Raw genomic sequence first — 12,321 nt, 5'->3', positions numbered from 1 at the left:
TACATATTTATTTAGGTTTATATAACTATATATATTTTTTTTTTTTACAATGTTTATTGAAGATGATTATTTTTCTTGCTCTTCAGATGATTATATTAGCGCCCAAAGTCATAATACTTCACTTTCAGATTCTGAACCTTTGGAAGATAAACTTCACGATGTATTTGATAATTATAACAAATTCCTTTCCTTAGTGCACATCAACGCGCAGAGCATTCCTGCTCACTACAATGATTTTCTTACATCTTTTAGCGCCGGCATAGTTGATTGTATTCTTGTGTCGGAAACCTGGCTGAAGCCTACTTTACCTTCTACTAGCTGTTCCATTCCGGGATATAAACTATTTCGTAATGACCGTGTCGGGTGTGGTGGAGGTGGTGTTGGCATTTACCTTCGTAGCCACATCATTGCTGATGTTGTTTGTTGCTCTCAGTCACTATACACGGGTTCCTTGGAACATTTATTTCTTTCAGTTGTAGTTCACCACAAAAAAATCCTGCTTGGCGTTTTATATAGCCCTAATGATAAAACAGAATATTTTGACGTCTTGGAAAGTACTTTTGAAAACTTGGTCCCCCTTTTTGACCATGTCATTGTAATGGGTGACTTAAACACGTGTCTCCTCAAAAATGACAGTCGAGCCGTCAGGTTGACAGCTTTGACGTCTGCGCTTGATCTCCAAGTGCTAAATACAAAGAAACCGACCCATTACTTTCCTAACTGTAGACCTTCCTTGCTAGATTTAATTATTGTCACTAACCCCAAACTGGTCATTTCGCATGGGCAGATGATTGCTCCCTTTTCACATCACGACTTAATTTATCTTTCTTACAAAGTGCGTCCACCTAAAGGTAAGGGAAAAGTCCTTCTTTTGCGAAATTTCAAGAATTTGAATCTGGATCGTTTGAGAGAAGATATGAGATGTATTGACTGGTCCGTATTGTTTTCGTCTGACAGTATTGACGTAATGGTTGATATCCTTAACACTGAGTTGGTGAAGGTTTATGACTCCCATGCTCCTGCTCGGCCTGTGCGTGTTAAACGTGCGCCGGCTCCTTGGCTTTCGCCTGAGATTAAAATAGTTATGGCAATGCGTGATAAAGCCAAATGCCGTCTAAAACGTGAACCCTCTTCAGCAAATCTAGACGCGTATAAGAAGTTACGCAATCTCAGCAATAGAATGTGTAGGGATGCCAAACGTCGCTACTTTCACTCTACCATACAAAATCTTTCCCAAGCTCAGGTGTGGAAATTTTTACATTCCGTAGGTGTTGGCAAGTCGTCCTTGGATGTTTGCCAAAACAACATAGATCTCGATACCCTGAACTCCCACTTTTCCACGCCGCCCACCATCCTTAACTCTCGCACTAAATCGAATACTCTAACTTTTCTGTCTAATCTTGCGTTACCTGATTGTCCCCCTTTCACTTTTAGTGCGGTCACTCACAGAGGATCTTGTAAAAAAGAGTATCCGCTCGATTTCCACTAAGGCCATTGGCAGTGACAATTTGAGCCTCGAAATGATTCTTCCCGTGCTGGAGGACATTGCGCCGGTTATTACTTACATCATAAATTTTTCTCTCTCGCGCTATGTCTTTCCAACTCAATGGAAAAAGGCTTTTGTCATACCTCTCCCTAAAATCCAGAATCCTACATCTTTTTCACAATACCGTCCTGTTTCCATTCTCCCCATTCTTTCTAAAGCCCTAGAATCCATTGTATATACACAACTTTATTCTCATCTTACCTCCTATAATTTTTTAAGTCCGTTTCAGTCTGGCTTTCGTCCATCTCATAGCACTATTGGAGCATTACTGAACATTACGGAGGACATACGTCGTGCTATGGATGAAACGAAACTCACTGCCATTGCCCTCTTGGATTTCAGCAACGCTTTTAACTCTGTTAACTTCGACATTCTTCTTGGTGCCCTTCAGGCTGTTAATATCCCCTCTCCTACTATAAGTTGGTTCTCTTCCTATCTTTTCGGTCGCCAGCAGAGCGTGAAAATCAATGATGGCTCGTCATCTTGGTCTAATAACTGCTGGTGTGCCCCAGGGTGGCGTACTCTCTCCTTTACTCTTTTCTATTTTTATTAATAATATTTCCCGTGTCATTTCTTCTCCCTTCCATTTATATGCTGATGATCTTCAGCTTTATCGTAATTTTGAAGTGGGCGAGGTAGCGGAGGCAATTGCGTCTATCAACTGTGATTTGTCTGCCATTCAGTTATGGGCCAAGTCATTTGGCCTTTTGGTTAATCCAGCCAAGTCTCAAGCAATGATTGTGGGCAGTAGCAGATTGAGGTCCAAGTTGGACTGGTCTTTGGTACCTCCTCTGGTATATGACGGAGTTCCAATTGCATATACTGACAAGGCTAAAAATCTCGGGTTAGTAATGGACTGCACCTTGTCTTGGACTTCTCATGTCAATGAGGTCAGCAGACGAATGTACTTCTCATATCATTCTCTCAAACGTCTCCAATACTTTCTTCCTTTTCACACCAAAATTATGCTTGCGCAAACTCTTTTACTCCCTATTCTTGACTATGCCGACGTTTGTTACTTGGATGCGACCGAAGACCTTTTAAACAAACTAGAGCGTCTACAGAACCTGGCTATCAGATTTATTTTCGGTCTCCGAAAATTTGATCACGTTTCCGAATTTCGTGCTCGGTTAAAATGGCTCCCAATCCGCCTTCGCCGTGATGTGCATATCCTGTCCACCCTTTTTAATATACTTCATGACCCAAATTCCCCTTCCTACCTACGTTCCCGGTTCCAACTGCTTCCCCCTCCTAGCCGCTCAAGGCGTCCGTGCATCACTAAGATGCTCGTTCGTCCTAGTTGTAAAACAAATTTCTTTTACAACTCCTTTTCCTCTCGTGCAGCGCAGCTGTGGAACAGACTCCCTTCCCATATTCAGTCTAGTCCGTCAATTGCTTCCTTCAAGAAAAGGTTGACAGCGCACTTTCTTGCTGAACTCTCTTAATAATCATCATATTTGTATATGTGTAAGTTTATTGATACAATGTATTATACGTTATGTAGTCTATTTATTTATATACTATTTAATTATTTAACGGTAATTTTATATATGCATATTTTATACATGTAGATTATCATCTTTTGTTATCTCTTTTGCACGCCGTTCCCCGCTTAAAACCTTTGCTCTCACTGCCTTGGGTTGGCTGGAAGAGATCTCTTTTAGAGATAAGTCCACCTTTGCTCACCTTATGTTATTTTTTTTTTGTTTCTGTTTATTTGTTTGGTGCAATAAAGAATATATATATACTTGTAGCACTTTTTAGTATTGTCATGTTACGGACACATCGAGTATAATACTCGATCTACGGACAGCATAGACAATTAACATTTAGGAGTCACTCAGGGAAGTATATTAGGGCCTAATTTATTTGTAACAGCTCAACTGGCCTATTAAATTATAGAATACAAATAAGTACAAGATTAAGAATTCCTCAGGGACACGTCGTAGGCCCTAATTTGTTTTGACAGCTGTACTAGCCTATTAAGTTGTGTGTCGAAATAAGTTTAAGATTAGGGAGTTCCTCAGGGCAATTTCGAAATATGTTAAAATTAGGAAGTTCCTTAGGGCAATTTATTGGACAATTATCGATAAACATGGCTACAGCATTCGAAATAGTCTAATTAAAAGTTGGTCGAAAATTAAAAAGTCTTAACTTTAGAAAGTAACTAGTTTTTATTATTCGTACTCGTAAGCGTTTGTCATTATACAAAATTAGTTTCTAAAAAGTGAGTTTCTCAGGGTAGCATATTGAGTCCAATTAAATGGAAGAAAGATAATATATTTCTGGTTATTTGGTCTCATGCATTGAACTTGGTCATAAAATATTACACGCAACTTGCCTCGCGATATCTTTCTTAGCCATATGAATAATAAACGATCTCGCATTGACTGCATCGATAAATAAATTTAAAAAATCAAAAGTGATTCAGACATAATGATTGACATTGAATAACTAACTGACGACACCTCCTCCGGTGCCAAAATGAAGCCAGTAGTAAAAAATAAACCTGTCAATACAGACACCTTGTCTTTAAATTTATTACCATTCACTCATAATGTCAGTTCAACTGTATCTCTATTTCTATCTCTTTCTTTCGTGCTTTTAATAGTATATGCCATCTGTGAATGTACAGTTGGTTTGTCGTATGATAATTTTAAATGTAATATCTCGATACGTGTATCTGTGTCACTCTTACATGTATATATATATTTTTGTCTTGTCTGTTTAATTGTATTAATAGTGGTGGGGGTATATACAAGTGTTTTGTCCTTTTCTGCTCTGCCTTGGTTAGTATCAACTTCATTCGATTTAGAGATGACACAGATGTCATCAGTTTGAATGTAGCTACACGATTAGAGGTCAGTTTGAACTCTAGGTTAGTAGGTTTGGTTTATTTTCGATTTCACTTGCAAACGATACGATTCTTTTTTTTATTGATTTTTTTTAAACGGTTGGTCGGACAATATGAAATTTTACCTGGTCTATAAAAATCAGTGAGTGTTTTATCTGTTTGAAATGAGTTGTGAGTGTAAAAGTGACGTGTCTTTACTGGCGATTGTTATACATAGATATTATTGGAACGACGGTGTAAATAAAAATTAATTTTATTTATTATCACTAATCATTACGATAAATGCGCTAATAGGTCATAAGATTTGCTACATAACCTCTTTTGCTTGCATTTTTTCCTATTTAAAACCAATCATTCGCTTATTGCATTGGATATGTAAATATTCATTCCATTCGCCTAATTTAGTTTGATATTCTTCTTACTTTTTGGCCTGAATACCTTTTCAAACTTTTGTCTATAATATCATTGCTTTCACTCGTATCGTATAAAGAATCTTCATAACACTGTTAACACAGGTCTAGAACCTACAATAGTTTTATGATGGTTTAATTATTGTTTGCTTGTAGTACAACCAATTTGTATTTTTGTTTTGTTTTTTAAGAAAACAAGTGCTGCTGTACTTAATATGAATAAAGTTTTATTATTATTATTATTATTATTATCTTTTTCATTCATATGTAATTGAAGCTTATTTTCAAATTACCAATTTATTTTCGCTTAAACGTACAAATTGCTATTTTTTTAATCATTTTCCGTTTTCATTCTCTCTTAAGTGAAAAGCCTATCATTGCTTTAAAATATAGTTTTATTCGATTTAACATTTAAACTGTTATGTCAAGTGTTTTTGTTTAAAAATGGTTGACTGTTGTGGTTGTGTTGTTTTTATTCCAATTTTTGATAAAGACTCCTTTTTGTATAAAAACAAAGATGTTCCATATGTAATTCCTAAATTTTAATGACTAAGATGCTTCAAGTTCTTTAAATGTAAGTCGAGTAATTTTTGAACCTACCATATAAGTACTTGTTTACCTACCATAAAACGTAACTTTCTTGTCCGTAGTGGCCTCTACGACCCAGTGCTCGACGATTACGAGCCATTATACGAGCCAATAGACCAGGAGGATTCCGACCAACCATCGCTACCGACTGAGGTACCAGACCCTAGCACAGACATATGTCCAGAACTTAATAACCTCTTACAACCTATACACTTTAATGGCATCGATCCTACGTCCTTAGGTCCTGATGATTTTGACAAATCCTTTTCCAGGTCTTTGACTGCGTCTCCTTATGTAGGTCAGGCGAAACCTTTTAGGCCTTTTTCCACTGAGCCTCAGGAAATTCCTCCTTTAGAAGAACCGATTATATTAAATCCAGATTATCATGATGTTTTTAAGGCATTTGGTATTGATGACGATTATTTGCCGAAGACAAGATTTAAATTGCCAATTTCGGAGCAATATGATCCGGACCGTTCGAAACAAAAGATGAAAATTGGTAAAGAGGTGTGTGAAAATGTAGAGAGCCATGTGAAAGAAATAACAGAAACTATCGTTAAGCAAGAAGCAACCCTTACAGAGGAAATGAAGAAAGAAGTTGATTTAAAAACAATTGAAAAAACAGCTACGAGCATTGTAAAAGATAGTTTAGAAAAAGCTGTAACCGTTGCTGAGGAAATTAAAAGAGAAATTGACGTTGAGTTGCATGAAGTATCTCTGAATAGTTCTGAAATTGTTGAATCTAGTACAAAATGTGATATTACTGCTACAACTACAGAAATTGTTGATTCCAACTCAGTTACTGCAACCGTGGTTGATAAACTCGAAGATAAAAGTATAATTGAATCTAAACAAGAATCTGTAAATATAGAGTTTAAAGACGCCGCCAAAGAAGTAAGTGAGCTAGTAAATTTAATTGATAAAACCACTGAACAGATTACAAATCAAAATGAAAGTTATGTTGAAATAAGTGAAATAAAACAGTTAGGAGAAGAAAAACAAGACATTGTAGTTGGATATAAAGATATAACTGAAACGGACAAAATGGTTTCAATTTCCCAAAAAGATACTGAAAAAGGAGACACTTTTGTTGAAAAGATAACTGAGGAAGCTAAAGTGGATAAACTAAAAATACAGGAGTCTAGTTTTAAAGCAGAAGATATTCAACATAAAGTTACGATGGATACAAAGACAGAAGATAGTAAAACCAGTGAAAGACGATCTACTTCTACATTTCAAGCAGAGCAAAGAGCTTATACTATTGGCTTACAAACAATTCCAAACATCAGAGGTACAGTGCATTCCTCTTACCATTATAATTTACTTTTGAAAACTTTCTTCATACATTTGACAGATGTAATGGTTGCTTTATCTAGATTTATTCTTTCTGAACCTGTATTCGATAAGGAGGTAAAAGAAGAAAAAGTACAGAAAGAAACGAAAAATTTAGTTACTGAGGCTACAGCTAAAAAAGATAAAGCTACTGAAATTGTAGCTAAATCTGAAAAGCTAGCTAAACGTGAAATAGCTACAGATGAAAGGATTATACAAAAAGAAAAAATGAAAAACGAAAAAAGAATAGAAACTGTTACGGAACAAAAACTTCAACAAGTTGAAATGAAGGACACTCCTCAGATTAAACAAGAAACACAGTATGAAAATGAGACAGTGCAAGATACGTATGAAAAACTTAATGTAGAGGAATTGGAAGAGAGACGCAAATTATCGGGTTCTAGAATGGCTCAACTAGTGGAGAAGAAATCTGAAGAATTAACACATAAAATGGATGCTGTTATTACTGAATTCCAAACCAAAGCTGGGATAGAAGAAACAACGTTAGTTCAAGTAGGATCTAGTAGCCGTAGTGGACAGGAAGAAACTATACAAGAGAGCGCCGCTGCTCTAGGATTATTATCTAAAGTCGATTTCAGAAAAACTGAAGAACAATCTAAAACTGAAATATCTGAAATAACATCTAATGCAGAAACCATTGTGATGGAAACTAGAAAATCTAAAGAAAGGTCAAAATCTAGCGATCGAAACACTTACATAGCAATTGTAGAGGCTCATGTTTATACTAATAAAAACGCTATTCTTGATGAACAATTAAGAGATTTCTCCGAGACTTCATCTGTCATTAGTGCAGATGAGGTTAATATCGCGATAGAAGCAAATGAAGCTTTAAGCACAGAAAAAGTAGCTTTGGAGAACGTGGAAATGAACACGGAGATAGCAAAGGCTGTTGTTGAGGAACAACAACTTATTGCTGCTAAAAACGAGGAGACATTTAAAGTACCTGAAGAAATACAAACAGTTGTACCTAAAAAACTGGAAACCGTTAAAGCTGTCCAAAAACCAAAAATTGTTGCGACCAAAAAAGTTGAAATAAAAGCTGTTGAACAAAAAACAGAAGAAAAAGAATTTAAAGAACAAATACAGAAATCTGAAATCAAAACTGTTGCAAAACAAGGAATTATTCAGAAGAAGTTATTCCAACCTGAAATTAAACCAAAAGTGAAAGAAGAAGTTATTCCGAAGACATTAACCCAACCGGAAATTAAATCAAAAGAAAAACAAGGAGTTATTCAAAAGAAGTTATTCCAACCGTTTGTAAATAAGAAAGATAAAGAAGAAATGCAGACGGTTGCTTTGGAGAAAACTTCGGTGTCACAATCTGAAGTGGTTAAAAAAGAAATATCAGCAGAAATGGCAATAACAAAGGAAGAATCTGCTAGTATTAAAAAAGAAGTAAGTAAAACTGAGACAGCCGTAAAAGTTGAAGAATCTACTGAATCAATACAAACCGCCGTTTTTAAAGGAGTCAGTGAGGTAAGGTCAGATGCCAAAGAGGAAGTTTTAATCATAGGTGAAGTGAAGGCAGTTACTGATGAAACTTCACATGCCATTGCTCATACAGAGATCATGAAACAAAAACAAGAAACATCAGTTCTTCAATTAGCTGCAGATGACGATTCGAAATTAGCTAAAATGACTGAAACACACAAAGACATAAAGAACGAAATGGAAATAAATGGTTCTAAACTAGTATTTGAAACTGAAACAAAAATAGATCAAGAATCAACATTTGTCGCTAAAACTGTAGAAAAAGAAGCGGATAAACAACAGAAATTAATGCTACAGACAGATCTACCTAAAGAGAAATCTGATGAAAATAATAATACACCAACCCCAACATCGACTGTACCCCCAACTCCTCTAACAGACGAATATATATTCAAACTAGAAATACCCCTACCAAAACGCAGCGGAACTCCCATACCCCGTGACTGTACTCCTACTCCCGAAGACGAAGATCCCAATATCGTTAAGAAGAAATTCTTGCCATATATTGATACTAAAATTGAGGATGAGATCAAATATGATCCTCCATTAAAATCACCTCCAACTTCTCCCAAGTACACTAAACCAGGACTACGAGGTGGTGCTGATAAGCCAGAGTATACCAAGGTATGTTGACTTATTATTTTTACCTATAGTTGATAGTACAATTGGGGGTATGCACTGATTAGTATACGGTGTGAAAACACGATTTCTAAAAATTTTCTAGATAGAAAAAAACTAATACTTACCTCGAAATTTCAGAAGAAAACTGCTGTATTCAATACGCACTTTACACATACCAATGATTTTTAACCGACTTCAAAAAAGGAGGAGGTTCTCAATTCGACTGTATGTTCTTTTTTTTTCTTTTTTTTTGTATGTATGTTACGCGATAACTCCGTCATTTGTGAACCGATTTTCATGATTCTTTTTTTGTTGGAAAGGGGGTACTTCCATAGTGGTCCCATTTCATTTTGAAGAAAATCATCCACCGCGAAGGATGGCTGTTCACGTATGAAGATTAACTTTTATAAATAGCGCCTAACTTTAATTTAGGAGCAATTACTTTAATATTTGATTTTGCTATTTCTTCCATTCAAGGCGTTTTTCTCTCAATATACTTTGAGTAGTGTCGTAGTGAGAACCTATTTTTATTATCTCCAGCGTCAAGTCCTGTATAGTGGCGAACTAGGGGATATTTCAATAAAACTTAGCAAATAGACGTAATTCCACGTACTTTTGAGGTCGGTTTTTTTAGTACTCTGTACTGAGATTATTTAATATCAATTCAACTAAATTGAACACGATATACGTTTGTCAAATGGCTTTATTTGTGAAAAGATAAATTCTGAAATATAGCCAGTGTCACAGCCGCTCGACCCGCACAATTCAGTACGGGAAAAATTTGAATTCCAGCTGAGGTAGTATCGATTCTTATGGCGAGTCTCAGAGCAGTAATGCCAGGCAGTAATGTTTTGCTGCTTTTGGCAATATTTTTTATGTGTAGTGAGATTCTATTAGCAGAGATGGACAGTGTGACAGATGGACTGTCCATCTCTGGGTTTAACTGGGTTTTGCTCAAAGGTTTTAATCCATTTTTACTCAAAATCGTGGGCTGAAACGGCGAATATTGTCTTTGGTATAATTCCATTATCGTCATATACAGCCTGACTTCACCCACTTGCTACAATACTTACTACAAATATCTTTTTTAGACAAAAATAAGACAACTCCGCACAATACCTTGCAATCATATGAATTCTCATTACTAAGGACGCATGCACATTATGATTCGATTTTAATGAGAAGTGCATATGATATGAGAATATTTTGTATCGATTTATTTCAATGCTATTTCCAAGTGAATTGATTCAATAAACAGACAAGTCGAATCGTCTAGATCGAAAAACATTTTTAATAATATCATTACATTTGATCAAAACTCGATTTAGAACAAACATTTGGTTGTAAATAGTTTTTGCCCTCAATTTTGGGTTTTAACCCAATTTAAACCAAAGCAGCGTTAACCCAGACGCTTGCTCATCTCTATCTTTGAGTGATTCTTGTGTATATTCTTGTGTATATACCTTACAATATATTTTTCGGGTTGTAGAATATTGGGAGTTACGGTAACAACTTTAAAAAATGTTGATTCTAGACTGGGTGTTTTGAGTAATTGAGTGCCCAGAATAAAACTGTTGTTCTGTTGTATAATGTGAATACACACTAACATATCTCCTTTATACTAAATAGGAAGAAATACTGGAAATTGAAAGAAAATCATCACTTCTTGCAACAGCCATTGACCAGACAATAAAAAGTATAGAAGAATATAAAGAAGAAGTAGGTATTAAAGAACAAGCACCCGACAACAACGTTGAAAGAGTAGAAGTTACAAACGAATCCAACGGGGTTGTTTACAACGGTTACGCTAAAATTGTAGAAACAACATTTTATGATACAAATTTGAATACCACAAACAATACTATAACAGATACAACTGTGCCTAAAATTGAAATGAACGGAACTAACATGAATTCCAAACAAGATACTGTAATAGAAGTTGCCACTACAGTGCAAGATACTAGCGTAGTAGAAGGTACTACACAAAAAATTGAAGATTCTCGAGACTCAATAGAAGGATACAGGCAAGTTACTTTCAATCCAGACGAATTGCAAGATGTTATACAGGAACAAAGACAGGCGAGGATAGCTGGTATTCCGGTGAGTAGTTAAATAATTATTTATTAGACATGGTAGCGTACTCTGATACGTTTGTGAATGACGATGTTGACTGAACAGTAACTGTATTTTGTCTATGTTTATCTGACAATTTAATCAATGTTTTTCAGATTTTATCTCAAAGCCAAGAACGAGAATTGTATAAAAGTGCATCTGGAGAATTGCTAGGTACAGTACATGGCATTGTCGATGGATTGGAAGAAGCTGTGGTGGAGCCTAAGATTGCTGGTTAGTATTTTTAATAAACCTTTACTTCATTATTGTAAAACCAAACTTATTTAAAGTTATAATCGCTGCAGAATACGCAAGACGTATAAGCAATTTAATGGTACAATTAAAGTGTTACTAAGTTCATCGAATCTCATGGAGAAAGAAAGATCTCGCAAATTTTCCCCAAAATGTGAATTTTATGTTGACCAAAACTTTTGTGCATGTAGATAGTTTTACAAGCTTTCCAACGAAGTTACCGTCTTGGCCACGGAAGAAAAAAACAATGGAAGAGCCTCGATTTTGTAATCTGATAGATCAGAACTGCTGTCACCAAAACACACACTGTCTTAATGTTAAATACTAAGAAATCTCAATAAAAACTGTCAGTGGACTGTTAGTATAATTTAAACTTTACCCTCTAGACTCGCTGAAAATTCAATACCTATTATTGCAAGTTACGATATTTTGATTTTATATAGAAATTTCATTAAATGTACTGCCATCTAGCGGTCAACAGCTGAAAGGCTACGAGTAGCGTGGAAAATTCGGGATGTTTACTTAGTTCCCCAAAAAAGTCGATCATGTTCCAGCGGTATAAAATTTACTTTCGTTTCTTTTACAAAAAATCTATTGCGATAAATAGAAAACTACATTTTTTTAATTCAGTAAATAAAATAAAACTTAACGTAAGGATGACATGAAACACCACAGCGAGTGTCGTTTTTGCACTCTAAAGTAGCAAAATAAGGCATTTTTCAACGACTTTCTAGGTTTAATTGACGCGACCATAACGAAAATGGCCGACAGATCTCAAGTTTGTGGAACTCAGCTAACTGTTCGCACACGTAACACACCCTCTTAGGCTCAACACTCACTGGCGCAGAGTCGGAACGTCGACGCTCGCATTAGCGCGCCCGAATCACAGTGTGGTCGACTTGCGAAGGATCGCGTCGTTGCGCATCTACGCGCGATTCCATATTTACATAACACAAATTTGAACCTTAATAATGGGAAAATCGAGATGAATATCTTATAAGCGAAATATGACGCGTAGCGACGCTTCAACCAGTGTCAGAACATAACTGTCAGAACATAACTTTACACAACTCATTACACGCCCCACTCGCAAC

At 35.8% G+C, this 12,321-nt stretch overlaps 1 protein-coding gene across 1 annotated transcript in view; it reads left to right on the top strand.

Annotated features, from left to right (window-relative positions):
* Positions 1 to 11,209, top strand: part of LOC113239285 — a gene marked incomplete at its 3' end in the record, with an annotated part of 22,649 nt that extends 11,440 nt beyond the window's left edge. The window contains exons 3-6 of the mRNA XM_026476203.1: positions 5,461 to 6,393; positions 7,861 to 8,866; positions 10,493 to 10,963; positions 11,092 to 11,209. Of these exons, the coding sequence (XP_026331988.1) occupies positions 5,461 to 6,393; positions 7,861 to 8,866; positions 10,493 to 10,963; positions 11,092 to 11,209 (2,528 nt within the window). The remainder of the gene's footprint in view (positions 1 to 5,460; positions 6,394 to 7,860; positions 8,867 to 10,492; positions 10,964 to 11,091) is intronic.
* Positions 11,210 to 12,321: the final 1,112 nt, after the last annotated feature.

This window comes from Hyposmocoma kahamanoa, unplaced genomic scaffold (genome assembly GCF_003589595.1).
Source record: "Hyposmocoma kahamanoa isolate Upper Pololo Valley unplaced genomic scaffold, ASM358959v1 99808, whole genome shotgun sequence".
Taxonomy (NCBI): domain Eukaryota; kingdom Metazoa; phylum Arthropoda; class Insecta; order Lepidoptera; family Cosmopterigidae; genus Hyposmocoma; species Hyposmocoma kahamanoa.
Note: the sequence above shows the minus strand (reverse complement) of the source record. Positions and strands in the feature narration are given on the sequence as shown.